Source organism: Cynocephalus volans, chromosome 8 (assembly GCF_027409185.1).
Source record: "Cynocephalus volans isolate mCynVol1 chromosome 8, mCynVol1.pri, whole genome shotgun sequence".
Lineage (NCBI taxonomy): Eukaryota > Metazoa > Chordata > Mammalia > Dermoptera > Cynocephalidae > Cynocephalus > Cynocephalus volans.
In genome coordinates, this window is record NC_084467.1 from 110,014,293 (window position 1) to 110,026,376 (window position 12,084).

The window sequence follows — 12,084 nt, forward strand, 5'->3', positions numbered from 1 at the left end:
CCTGACATCCGGGAGTTGACTCAATCAATAGATGTTAATGTGATACTATTACTGAGGTGTCATACTATACCCTCTTGGTTCTCTTATGAACTTATTTTTGCTGTAGACTTTGCTATGAAAAATGAATTCAGAGAGCAGTGTTGCAACACCAAGTTCAAGGTCCAGATCCCTGTAACTGACAGCTGCCAAAGAAAAGAAGAAAAAGAATTTAGGTATCTTAGGCATCAAAGGGCTGGCTGGAAAGGCACTGATTTAACTGGGCAAGATTGTGCTCAGTATTTATAAAATTAGAACATATTCCTGCAGAGCCTTCTCTCAATCTGTCAAGTTTTGGTCCCTCATATAGACACAGCTACAAGGGCTGAGCAAGTAGAGGTTAGACACCAAGCCTGAATGGAGAGTGCTTTCCTATTTTGCTGAGTCTGTGGAAAGAGCTCTGCTGTGCTCTGGCTGCCAAGGTCATGCTGACTCTTTATGAAACAAAGAAGCAGGGAACAAGCAATTTTGAAGAAGCAACAGACATTGTCTCAAATTTGGAACTAAAAAAGGACTTTATTTATTGAGGGCAGGAGGATGCAAACAATATAAAAATCAAAAGCTTATCTGGCATTTAGCTAACTTTTCTTTCTTTGCTTGTCAAATGGGAGCTGGATTTTATCTGTACATTTCCTAAGGATCCTGATCTACCCATGAAATCCTTATGCAGGGGAAGGTGTGGGCAGATTCCTTAAGCGACCCTTTGAGAGAACTCCTGTCAGGGCGGGAGTCACTGCTTGATTCTGCCTACTTCTTTCCCTTCTGCTTCATGTGTACTACAAAATAGTCGTTGCACGCAATGGTGAGGCCTGCAATTAGTGAAAAGAAGCTCTGGAAGCCCACTTTGCCATCTCGGCACTGGTCCAGGTCCTTCATTATTTTGTCCACTGCCAGAGGGTCTTTTTGATTCTGGAAAAATAAAAAAAGAATGAAGACAAGAAATATCGGTCAATGTTTGTAATGATGAGCTTATTTGATTTGTGCTGCTGACAACTATGTGTACAATCTCCCAATTATTTGAACTCTTGTTTTAGGTCATAAGTGACCATTGGAGGCCATATAAATGTATTGTTTTTTTTTTTTTTTTTGCCTTGAGGGAGCATTTCAGTAACTTCAAATTCAGCTTCTGCCTAAGAACCATCCTAAACTCCTTATTTTATAGTTTAAATATACATTCTCTTAAACTTTATTCCGTATGTCGTGGTCAAATCCCTAAAAAGGAAACTCCTTATGAAAAGATCTTATGAGATCACTTAGGGAGTAAGTTTCAGATCACTGTCCTATGGATTTGAAGAAGGTGCTAATGATGCCATGAGGTGTTTTAGGTTTGGAGAAGATGGATAGATAGCGCTTGTTTCTCATCGACACAGCTGAGGCCAAGCTAGTGTGGCTTCATATCATATCAGCCCTGGGCCTTGAGTCAGTCATACAGCTTAGTCAGCCTCAATATGTCAACTATGAATTGAGGAGGGTGGACTAGTGTCTCTAGGATCCCCTCCATTCTTTGAGTTGGTAAGTTTACACCATCCTATATTCTTCTCTGGAGGCTGTACATTGGACCAGCTTCAAAAGTAATATGTGTGATGGATTCATACATTCCCCGTGACACCTGATGCCTGGTATGAACATGTGGGACAAAGGCAGACAGGCAAGATCCCCTCTGCCTTCATCTTGCTTCCATGGTGATTGGCTTGATCATTCCTTTTTGCAGTGGTGCTGGTTAGAACTGGGAAAGTGTGGTTTCTCCTGCAGGGTGCATGCCATCAACCAGAGAGGGAAATAGAGCCCATTAGAGGTTGTTAAGGGGCTCAGGTGAAGTATTTATAAATTCTAGTGACTTTATACATGAGTGAAGGAACTGATACTCAGTGTTTCAAGTGTGCTAGATGGTTATAAAAATTGCACTCAGAAATGTCTTAAAGTAAACTAGTAGCATTTCCTACTTGAGGACTGTAAGCTCCTACTCTAAGCAATCAACTAAAACCTGCTCTATGTAGCTACCTCTGTTTTTGGAGGGTTACAGCTAATTCTGGCCTCACCCCCAGCTTCCTGGCTGTGGTAAGAGTGAGTGAAATTTGAATGACATAGGTGATCTACTTTAGAAGCAAAATGCTCTATTAATGCAGTGAGTGTGGGTGTGCCTGGAATTATGACCCCATGCCTAGAGTAAATTACCTTGCCATGTTCAGTACTCCATTCTGTATATACCCTTTATGTTTCTCATGCCATAAAGCCATTAGGGAGGAAGGGTCTGTGTGTTATGTTATATTCATCCTGGCTTCTAACTTACACAACAACACGATTAACAAATGTTTAGTGTACTGAGAATGCCTCTGTCCATGTGATGGGCAGGCTTGCAATGAGCACATTTTGTGCTTGCAATTTATGCTTTCCTTGAAGGTTCATAGAAAGTCAAAATGAACTTGCAGATAATCATGTCCAGCCCTTTCATTTTACAGAGGAGGGAACTGAGGCCCAGAAAGCTGAAGCAACCGACCCAGTGTTAGTGAGGGCAGAGCTAGATCTTCTAACTCCTTCCTGGTCTGGGGCTAGATCATAGCACTCTACAAAAGTAGAGTAACCACATAGTCTCACTCATTCTGGGACAGCATTGTGGTAATTGAAGCTCTGAGAGAGCAGTTAGGTTATTTATATCTGTTTATTTAACTGATATTGATGACATGTAAATCATAGTGTATTACAAAGCCTCATGTTTATTGATGCAGGAGTCAGAGGCTTGACTAATGTTCTATTTACCAGGCAGATAAGAGGCAGGACCCAGCCTTTTACCATCATCTCCCTTCACCTTTTAGAGGCTAAGCATTATTCAATACCAAGCACAGTAAAATCCTTTCAAGTGACTACAGTTGTGGCAGGGAAAGAATAGCTTGCATTTCAATCTGCTATTTTGTCAAGCAATGTTTCACCTTCAGTTAAATTCAACAACCATCTCTTGAGGGTCTACAATGTAAAAGGACAACTGTGCCTCCTGGCCTAATGTCCTGAGTGATGCATCTGAGCTCATGGCAGAGCCCTCTTTCTGAGTCTTGACAGATCCCTTAGTCTGTCAAAGGACAGACATAAACTCAGACTGTGCTCCAGTGTTCTCAGAGCATTTTCAATGTGAAAAGCAGCTATCTCTGGAGGATGCTTGGCTCTTATTCAACAAATGATTGACCGCATTCCTTTATAGATCAGAGGTGGAAAAAGAAAAAAAAAAAATCCCTTTATCTGAAGGGATTTAGGAAGCGAGATTCAAGTTGCTCAAAGTGGAATGTGACCAGGACGTGGCATCTCCAACACCAGGTTTACAGACCTGAAGGCAGCCATTTTCTGGGACTACTCTCTTGTGAAAAGCCTTCTTTCCCCCAACTCAATCTCCCACATGATCTCAATGGACGCAGATAACTCCAGATGGAATTTTCTAACAAACACCTCATACTGTGGTTGTGTGTAGTCTTATTTCAACCTGCAGACTGTATGCTCCCAGAGGGCAAGGGTTGTGTCTTCTTTCTGTTTCCCCAATGGTATCTTACAAATAGTAGGTACTCAATACTGTTTAATAAATAAATGAATGACAACAACTCTCTGGAAATGACCTCCACAGGGAAGGGATGGAAAAAGGAAAGGAAAGGAACCAGGGCCTAGAAGCATTGATTTTTATGTCTGGCTCTTTCTGAGCCTTTTAACACTTACTTCTAAAAATCCAGGGAACTCCTTTTCCATGAGTACTCTCAGATCCTCCTTTGTTAAGTAGCCTTTATCCCCGGCAAATTTATGAAACGTAAACATCATGGTTTCCATGGCATGTTCCATTTGAGAGGGCATTTTGGTGAAGTCTGTTGAAACATGTTAAAGGATGTAAAGAAACAGGGTTAACATTAACTTTTAAGCCACATTATTGCCAGTCTTTAGAGTATAACAGGAAGGAAGGTGATTAGATATCCATTCGATCTTTTCCAGTTGTAAAATTCAACAAATCCAAGGACCAGTTCACACCAGTTTTGGGGTCTCTTGCTGGTGGAAATAGCCACCTCAGGTATTGGTGCTCTGAATGAGGGATTTATCTAGCTGCCAGCTAATTCTTCATAAATTACCTAATGAAGAATAAGAACTGTAACCATTTAGAAAAGCAAGATCAGTGTCCCTCTTTTTAACTGACAAAGCACTTACTGAAAGAACAGATATTTCATCATTCTCTTGGCCCTGGTAAATGGAGCTCTTAGATATGACTGAATACCAACAACCCACACAGTCAAGCCTGGTTAATAAGAAAACTTCAACCCTCCAGACTTAACTTGGTAACCTAGTTCAGTCTGATTCTAGGATTTGGAAATTTGCTTACAAATGAATTTGTCTGCTAGGTATATATTCTTTACTAAAGTTCTGAACTTGTTATTTATTATAATAAAAATATTTGCATCTCTAGCAGTAAAATGCAGTTGCTTTACCTGAATGAAAGCTACCCAAATTTCATTCTCTAGTTCATGTAAGACGGAATCAGTAACAGCATATCCTAACTCCTTTGGGGGCCTGATATAGTTTTGGCAGCACTAGACAGAAGAGCTGCCCTCACAGTCTGGGGTGCAGTGGGAGAGCAAGAGCTTTTCATCATGATGAGTTTATAATAAGAAAGAAAGGAAACATGTCAGATCATTATATTCAGGTATAATGAACTGGGGGTACATGTCCCATCAAGTCCCAGTGCACGGTACTTAACAAGAGCTCAATGAATTTTGGCTTAATTGGAAGAATGCTTTGGTGGGAACAGCGAGGCTTTGGCTAACATCACCTAAAATCACTACTGGACAGGAAACAGGTGAACTTGAACGGAGACTGTAATATACCATTCAAAACAAAAGAAATCACAATAGGCTTTGAGAACTGGTTGAAGGAGAGGCTGGAGACTTTCCCTGCTGAAGAGTGCTAACAGGAACCTGAGACATGCTTCAGTCCGGTTTCTGCTGCTGACAGATGCTTGTTCAATACAGATCCATAAGCACTATCTCCTACAGAGGAGAAGGTGGAGCTGGTGAACAGGAGGATCGAGCAATTACACTTAAGTATTGTAAATTCTACCCCTTAATCTCCAGAAAAGTATGAGAACCAGCATGCCAAAAATGCTGTACTAGAGAATGCCACAAATCAGAATTGGTATGATTCATCTGGAAAGCAGTTCTCTTGGACAGAGCAGCAAATTAACCCTTTGAGGTCCACCGTAAGGTGAATTCCAGGGGAACCACACCCTTTTCTGTCTCTTCCTACACAGCCCAGATCTGGCTCATCCCCCTTCCCCCATGTAGGTTTCAGATGGCAGTGGGCTTAAAGGGAGTCTGCCTTGCTTGGACTGGTTCTGGAAGTCCGGTAATTTAGGAGAAGTGAACTAAGTGAGTCACCTATGGGAGGACGTGGGATCCCACTCCAGTTCTTAAATAACTCAGGAAAGCAGTTACATGCCACAGAAGTTTAAAAATACCTGTGCCCAAGCTCACAGCAGCAGAGCACTTCATGACCAGTTCCCAAAGATCCCAGAAATTGGAACTGGGTGGTACACCTAGTTCACTTTCTTCATAGGACAGAGCAGAAGGAAAGTGTGCTGCAAAGCCAGAGGAGTAAGAAAGTGAAGCCACTCAGATAAGGACCCCTAAAATAGGAAAATAGATGAATTTAGGAATTCCTAAGAAATACAAGTTGTAAGTTCCTGGTAAGCCAGGAAATCCTGGCCACCTTGAATATCTTTCTCAGGAGAGTGAGGTCAATCTCGCCTCCCCACTTGAGAGCTCAGGTCTGAGGTCCCTCCAGTCCCACCCTCTCCTTGCCCAAGCTCATTATGAAGTGATGGAGTGTTCCTCTCTGAAGCCACATCCCTGCCCCACTGGGTCCTTTCCTCTACTCCTCCCTCAGCTGTTTTATTCAGCAAATGGACTGTGAATGCAGCAGCCTGCTGACTCCCTATTTGTCCAGTAGACCTTTTGCAATAAGAATGCAGAGGAGGGGCTCGCCAGAAGGTGAAAGTAGCCTTGAAAACCAGAGGAGATGCACTGGGTCTCATCAGTAACCAGTGCTCCAAAGGGCACTGAGCAGGGCTACAAGCAAGGAGCTCAGGTTTGAAGAAGGTGCTGCACACTGGTTTTAAAATAAGATGAAGGAAAAGGGGGAAAACACTCTTCTCTTGGCTGAAGGCTGAATCACTTAGCTCTTCTCTAGTGCAGCCAGCAGTTACCCCACTGAGTCAGCCCTGCCTGGCCCTCTCTCCTTGGGTGGGGCTTGCCTGGGTGGGGCTGACTGCAGCACTGACCGTTGGTTGCTAAAACAGAATTTCTTCAAGGACTTGAATCTGGCATTTCCACCCCTACCCAACCACCCCACAAGCTCCACTCCTGGGCAGGTGTGGGGCTTCCACTTCCTGGTTGGATATACTTTGGTGGGAGGGCCTTGGGGCTGGGGCCAGAGGCAGCATCATGCTCTGTGCCCCCAACAACCTACTCCCACACTGAAAAACTCAATCACATTTAATTGTTTACCTGTTTGGATATAATCTCCTCTTGGTCAAGAACTGTGAATTAGTCTGCCCACTAAATAACTATTTGTTAAATGTGTGAGTGAATGAATCAAAACAATCCCCTTGGCAGTAGGTGAGGTGCAAGTGCAGCCTCAAGGACAAAGCTGAAAACCTTGTTGCTCACAGCTCAGCAGGAGGACTTGAGAGCTGGGAAGGGCCAGGAAAGGGGCCCCCAGAGGGTTTGCCTACGAATGCTATAGTAAAGTACAGAGGAGAGCACATTCCATACACATAGGGAAAAAATATGTGTCCTGCCAAACAGGTCTGGTCAGACACTGACATGACTTCTCTCTTCTCACTCCTGCTGTTTTCTCATGTTTTCATTCACCCACCTTATAGTTCATGCTTCTCTAGCTCTGCTGCCTGACTGATGAGCTCCACAGGATGTAAAAACCTCACTGTCCACTCACCTTTTATAGAATTATTTTATTCTGATACCTGTATACTCACTACATGTTTGCATAGGCAATAGGTCTTAAGAGTGGAGGCGGGGAAGTCTTTCTCTGTGTAGCTTTCTCTACAGAAAACAATTCTGGACTCTTCAAATTTAGTTAGTATGGCAGGAATTCAATTTTCCATTTTGGTTCTACACTGGGCACCTACTTTGCATGTCTTGGCTATGGTGTTAGGCTGGAGGGACAGGGACACAGACACAGACACAGACACACACACACACACAGACACACACACACACAGACACACACACACACACACACAGACACACACACACACACACAGACACACACACACACACACAGACACACACACACACACACACACACACACACACACGTCTTTCTCTCTCCATGGTGCTTGCCTTTGAGGAGTTTAACAGCTAATGGAATCCTATTTAAAAGTCTGTCCTAAATTATAGTTATTTGTTTATGTTTCTTTCCTTACTAGATTTTGGCTCCTTGAGTAGGGTTCCAGTAGGCAGTGCCCATAGATCCTGCTCAATGAATCCTTAAGAATGAAATTGTGAAATTGACAACAATATAATTTTGGTCATCCGGAGAGTAGCAGGGAAGCTGGAATCCTCTTTTAAAAAGTGTCTGCTTCTGAGCAATCCCAAATGTTTGCTCTGGACCTAAGCCCAGATCCAGGCCATAATTTCAAAGAGGGCACTTCTAAAGAGTATGAGGTCTGATTTACTTTTTGCTTCTGTATCTTGTCCATATCCTAGTTTTCTTACAGCCCACCCAGAAAATAATTGTCAGAGTGTCAGTGAAAACAAACATCTGTTATTTAAAATATGTTTGAAGTTTCCTTACTTTTGCTTGAGGGATTTTGAAAAAAAAAAAAAAAAAAAAAATTGAACCCAGAAGGCATTCTTGAATTTGATCCCTGAAGGAAATTCAGAGAAAATGAGTTGAAGCAATGAATCTGGATCCAAGCTGTTCTCCTCCCACCTCTTACCAAATACAACTTGCTCACTAAAGAACTGGTCAGCAAAGGAAAGTTCCAGATGCAATTCAATAAAAAGAAAAAACTCAGAAACCTCCTCTAACGCAACTGAGTATAGCCATTTTTCCTTGAAGAATTGTCAGGCATCAGCCAACAATAGCTATTGTGACAACGTATTAAATCCTTTGGTGTGGTGGGTGGTCATTACTTAACAAGCAATAGGAAGTGCTGAAAATTGCTAAAAATAAATTCATTCTTTTTGTTTTTGATAAAAGATTCCTAAATTGTTGAGTCCCTGTTAAAAGAAGCTTAAGAAAGATCCTAAAATCTTAGTCCAGCTTTCCCAGCACTCTGAATGCTAATTTATACATTACAACCCTGAAAGAATTCCATTGTTTCCCTCAACTTTACAGTTTAATAAGACTGGACTGTGTCAAGGGCATACCAAGTGGGTAGTGCTCTGAAAAAGTCACATTTTTTGAACTGTCAGTGGAAAGCAAGGAGGCACCCAGTCTCAGCTCCATCCGGCCTACGGCCTGACCTCACTAAGGAGGCAGGCCAGAGGCCAGACATAGGAGGAAAAGGGCCTAGCTGATGTTGTGTCCAGGAAAAGCCAGAGAAGAGCATAACCTAGAAATCAAGGTGAGACCAAACAATTGCTTTATGCCCAGTAGACCAAGAAAATTGAATAACTGAAATAAACTCCAAATGGCGGATGAAGGACCACCATGAAGAAACTACTCTCTGGCTGTCAAGGAATGTATATACCATTTAGAAGGGATGATTAAATAGAAACCAGATAGGAATCTATGCGGGAAGGGCTGATGAAGAAATCTCAAATGAGATACATGAACTCATTCCTGCCCCAACCTCTGGCATTATCATGGGCAATTTGCTGAAACACGTTGGAGTTAAAAAAAAGATCACTGACAGGGTGTTTCCATGAGCCTGGCCTCACCTGAAGCGCAGGATATAAAACTCCACTCCTGGAGGCTGAAACTCAAGCTTCAGGGAGAAAAAAAATCTGCAGCAACTGCAAACCTCTTAATGGGAAAAGCAACCTCCCAAGTAAAGCTGAGGCAGGCTGCCAGGTGGGCAACTGCCTGTAACCGGGCAGCAGTCTCGCCATGGCCCTGCTGATCTAATTACGGCTCTCACTCGCCGTTCAGTCAAGAAACCTCTCCTTCAGACTGGCGGCCAGTCCAGGTGTGACTCACTTCCTCTTGGAAAATGCCCTCTAAGATGGCACAGTTCCCCTTTCCTTCAGGGAGTGTTCTGTCCAAACCATCCGCGGAGTATCTGCAACCAGCAGGGCCACACCCACATGGTCTCACAGCTGAGTCACAGGCCTCAGACCACTAGGAGAATCCTGGAGCCCTTTGTGCGAACCACACCCTGCAGAATGCTTCCAGCTCCCCTTGGGAGGGAAGTGGTGGGGGACGACAGGAGGGTGGGCTTAATGTATTCCAGAGTCTGGCTTGGGGCCCCGCTCTGCTGTCCTCACCGCCCCCACTCAACAGGGCAGAGTTCCTGGCTTCAGTCAGCCAGAGCCCGACTGTGGCTGGATAGTGCGAAGGGCAGGAGGAAGCGCCATTCCTTTGGCCAAGTTCAGGTTGTGAACCAGGTACCAATAGCACGTCTGTCTCTGTCTCACAGCACCGGGCCAAATTAATCCGGGATTGGAAGATCCTTCATCAAGCCCGCTCTTCTGGTTCCACTTATTTAATTAAGATAGCAAGAAGGGAACCCTTTCAGGAGAGAAATCACCTCACACAGTCCCGTTTCCCCCACTACCCCCCCCCAAACTGCTTTATAAAGAAAACAAATAGACCTCCCTCCCTCAGCAGCAAGACCCTTCCCGTCTAGCAGACAAACAACAGGAAGCCCAACCTGAAGCATGCATGTCTGGGCGTGGGACTGAGCAGTATCCTCTAGGAAGGGACTCCTCCAGTTGCCAACCCGCCCACCCCTCCCCAGACCTCCACGGCTTGCTCGGGCAGCCCAGCCGCGGGGCGGCTACGAACACCTGGACAGAGGTCAGCTGCAGCCGGAATCCACAGCGAAACACGCCCGCCAGGACAGGGGCGAGAAGCGGGGCTTCGGATAACTCGGGAGACGAGTGGGGAAGTAGGAAAGGCGGGAGTAAAGAAAGGCAAACAGGGCGAAGATCAAGGTCCAGGGGCACCAACGCCAAGGTCCCGTAGTAAAAGACAAGTGCCCCCTCCTCCGGTCCGCGTGGGTCTGGGGGCGGCCGCGCCCGGGCCGGGGAGGGGCGCTGCTGGCCTCGTCTGGGTGTGGCCCGGAGCGCGCAGCAGCAGATTCCCCATCAGCCGCTGCCCGCCCAGACCCCGCGGTGCTCTGGATCCCCGCGAAGCCGGGCAGCCGCTTGTGGGGGTTTCCCCAGGTGCCAGACCCGGGGCTGGGCACTGTCCGAGAGGGAGGGGCGGGCGGGCCGCGGGGCAGCGCGCATGGCCGGGCGGAGCTCACCTTGGCCGGAGGCGCGGCGCGGACGCTGGGCGAGCTGGACGCGGGGCGGTGAGGAGAGCTCTGCAGCCCGTGCGCCTTAGTACGTGGGGCGGCTGCGGAGAGGGAGGAGGCGCGGGCCGACGCGGGAGCGGGAGGAGCCTGGGCTGGCGCTGGGGCCCCGCGCTCCCCACCCCTCGTCTCCTCCCCCTCTTCCTGCCCCCAACCCCCCACCCCTCCACCCCTCCACCGGCGCAGCGCACACGCCCTTCTTCCGATCCGGGGACTAGCCGCACTCCGGCCTCACCCGCCCGCAGTGAGGGCGCTAGTGTAAACTTCTCTTCCAGTAGGAACGTTCCTACCCTCGAATGTTTCAGGACATCCCCACGTTGGGCCGTGCCCTTCCTCTCGGGTTTGGTTTTAGACAGCGGGTGAGTGTGGAAATCAAAGCATCCAGTCGTTCTGCGGGTGGGGCACGCCGGCCCAGAACCAGGGGTAAACGGCTCTTCTCTTCGGTAATCTACAGGTCTAGGAATTGTTTTTCTAGATGACACTGTAGGGAGAGGCACGTGCAGCCCTAACAACCTCGGAGGCGCTCAGACTTGGTTGCTATCAGATTAGGCAGGCCCTAGGTGGACCCCCCGGGACTCTCTACAGCCTTGCGCCCGCGGTAGACAGGCATCTCCTGTTGAAGCCGGGTTCCTTGCACTCACCTGCTACGCCTTCCCGCGGGTGCAGGAGCGAGGGTGGTGTTTGGCTTGTCAGCTCGAGGGGTGTTACAAGCCTTTTACTGAACAGGGGATTTACCCCTACTGGTGTGTTTGGCTTCACATGGTTGATAGTTTAGTTTCACTTGTGGTTGAGATTGTTAAAACCTAAGTTTACAAGCCTCCTTCATTTGCTCTGTAATGGGCCTCCTTGACCCTAAAAGCCCTTTAGAAGAAGTTTCTGGAAGACATTTAGAGAAACCCTAAATGTTTTCTAGCAGATTCTTACTCATTACCCCCCCTACCCCCCCACCCCTCCCACCCCGACATTTACAGTATTTTAATTGTGGTTTAGAGTTAAATGTAAAGTACTAGCAACTATTTGTGGAAAAGAGCCAAGTCACAAGTCCTGGGTTTTCCTTTGTTCCCAGGGGAGGTCCTGGAAGGAGTGAGTGATTCCAAAGGAATGAGTAGACTGGGGGAATCCTCCAAGTGCCACATCGTGACTAATCTTGACTGTTGCCAGGAAAACCCAACATGGATTTCAGCTGTCCCTCCCCTGGGTCCCTGCAACCCTGGTGCTGACTAATTTAAGGGGACAGTTTTTCAAGATCTTTCCATATAATACTTCCCAGGCCCCCAGTTACAATCACCAGTGCAGGAAATCCTGGATCCCTTTTGCACAGGGAAGATGCAAGTGGATTGAGAATGAGAATGCCTGGGTTTGCATACTCCTACTCATTCGATTTCTTCATTTGGACCACAGACTTTTAGGAATGCTATTGTATGTGGTAGGCCCTGGGGATTCAGAGATTAAAGAATCAGTCTCTTCCCTCAAAGAGCTCCAAGTCTTGTTGGGAGACAGATAAGCAAACAATTAAAATCCAGTGTGTTTAGTGAATAGAAGAGATA

General features: G+C 46.2%; 1 protein-coding gene across 3 annotated transcripts; it reads right to left on the reverse strand.

Moving 5' to 3' along the window:
* Positions 1-522: 522 nt before the first annotated feature.
* On the reverse strand, positions 523-10,624 carry S100A10 (S100 calcium binding protein A10). Of its 3 annotated transcripts, none has more exons than XM_063106773.1 (3): positions 10,490-10,624; positions 3,733-3,875; positions 523-945 (listed from the first exon to the last, which is right to left on the reverse strand). In XM_063106773.1, exons 2-3 carry the CDS (start codon positions 3,862-3,864, stop codon positions 784-786), a joined length of 294 nt encoding a protein of 97 aa, XP_062962843.1. In that variant the 5' UTR covers positions 3,865-3,875; positions 10,490-10,624; the 3' UTR covers positions 523-783. The 3 variants fall into 3 exon arrangements, with proteins under 3 accessions (XP_062962843.1, XP_062962842.1, XP_062962844.1); XM_063106772.1 differs by lacking the exon at positions 10,490-10,624 and adding an exon at positions 9,893-9,910; XM_063106774.1 differs by lacking the exon at positions 10,490-10,624 and adding an exon at positions 8,961-8,978.
* Between the last annotated feature and the right edge of the window lie 1,460 nt (positions 10,625-12,084).

Excerpts from the sequence above, each read along its gene's own strand:
- S100A10 (XM_063106772.1), bottom strand. Across the intron at positions 946-3,732 it reads AGTTCCCTGGATTTTTAGAA|AATCAAAAAGACCCTCTGGC; the intron begins GTAAGTGTTAAA and ends TTATTTTTCCAG.